This window comes from Camelina sativa, chromosome 4 (genome assembly GCF_000633955.1).
Source record: "Camelina sativa cultivar DH55 chromosome 4, Cs, whole genome shotgun sequence".
Taxonomy (NCBI): Eukaryota; Viridiplantae; Streptophyta; class Magnoliopsida; order Brassicales; family Brassicaceae; genus Camelina; species Camelina sativa.
The window spans coordinates 3,259,258-3,260,139 of NC_025688.1; the positions used below are offsets into that span (position 1 = coordinate 3,259,258).

General features: G+C 32.4%; 1 protein-coding gene across 1 annotated transcript in view; it reads left to right on the forward strand.

The window, feature by feature from the left end:
* Positions 1–882, forward strand: part of LOC104779672 (myb family transcription factor EFM-like) — a 10,525-nt gene continuing 9,643 nt past the window's right edge. Inside the window, exon 1 of the mRNA XM_019244495.1 lies at positions 1–505. Coding sequence (XP_019100040.1) covers positions 307–505 — 199 coding nt within the window. The 5' untranslated portion in view covers positions 1–306. The remainder of the gene's footprint in view (positions 506–882) is intronic.

Here is an 882-nt window from a genome sequence, read left to right on the forward strand (position 1 = left end):
TCCCTTCCTTTGAATTGAGCCCTCTAAAAAGGACAGGGACCTCCTCGTGATCCTCATTGTGTCCACAACCTACCATTTTATTCCCCTTTTCCTCTATCTTCTTCTTAATTCTCTCTTCTTCTCCAAACCCTAGTTTTCACAATCCTTCAGAATCATTAAATATTTCTGAAGAAACATTTAGCATATACATATATCATCTGAAACTTTAAGCCACCACAAATTCTTCTTGATTCCTTGATCATTTTCTTATAACTTATAAATATTCTTCTTATAAATATAGCTAGAGAGTATATAGGCTAAATATATATGGCTTCCTCATCAGAACTAAGCTTGGATTGCAAGCCGCAAAGCTACTCTATGCTTTTGAAATCCTTTGGAGATAACTTTCAGAGCAATCAAACCACGCAAAAGCTCGAAGATCTTCTTTCTCGCCTCGACCAAGAACGTCTTAAGATCGATGCCTTCAAGCGTGAACTCCCCCTTTGCATGCAACTGCTTAACAATGGTACATATATACACTTACAAATGTTTAGATCTACATTTATAGCTGTGTACAATATGAATGACAAAAAAATTCCTTTATCACAAAAAACCTAACTAGAACCATGAGTTGTTATAACTTAAACGTATAGCGGTATAGAAGAGTTTTTGAATTTCTTTTTACTTTTTTTGAAAAGATCTTTATTCATTAGTTTAAGTATTTAATTCATAAAAATCAGAGCTTGCTTTTGATTTCTTTGAATCACAAAACTTTTGCTTCTCCCATCACTGAAATCAACAAATCTCATTAAAGTGATTTAAAGGTTAAGGTTCATGTTACATATCTCTTTCATATTTTAATTTACTTTATTATCTTTTAATTTTTCTTTTTCAGCTGTCGAA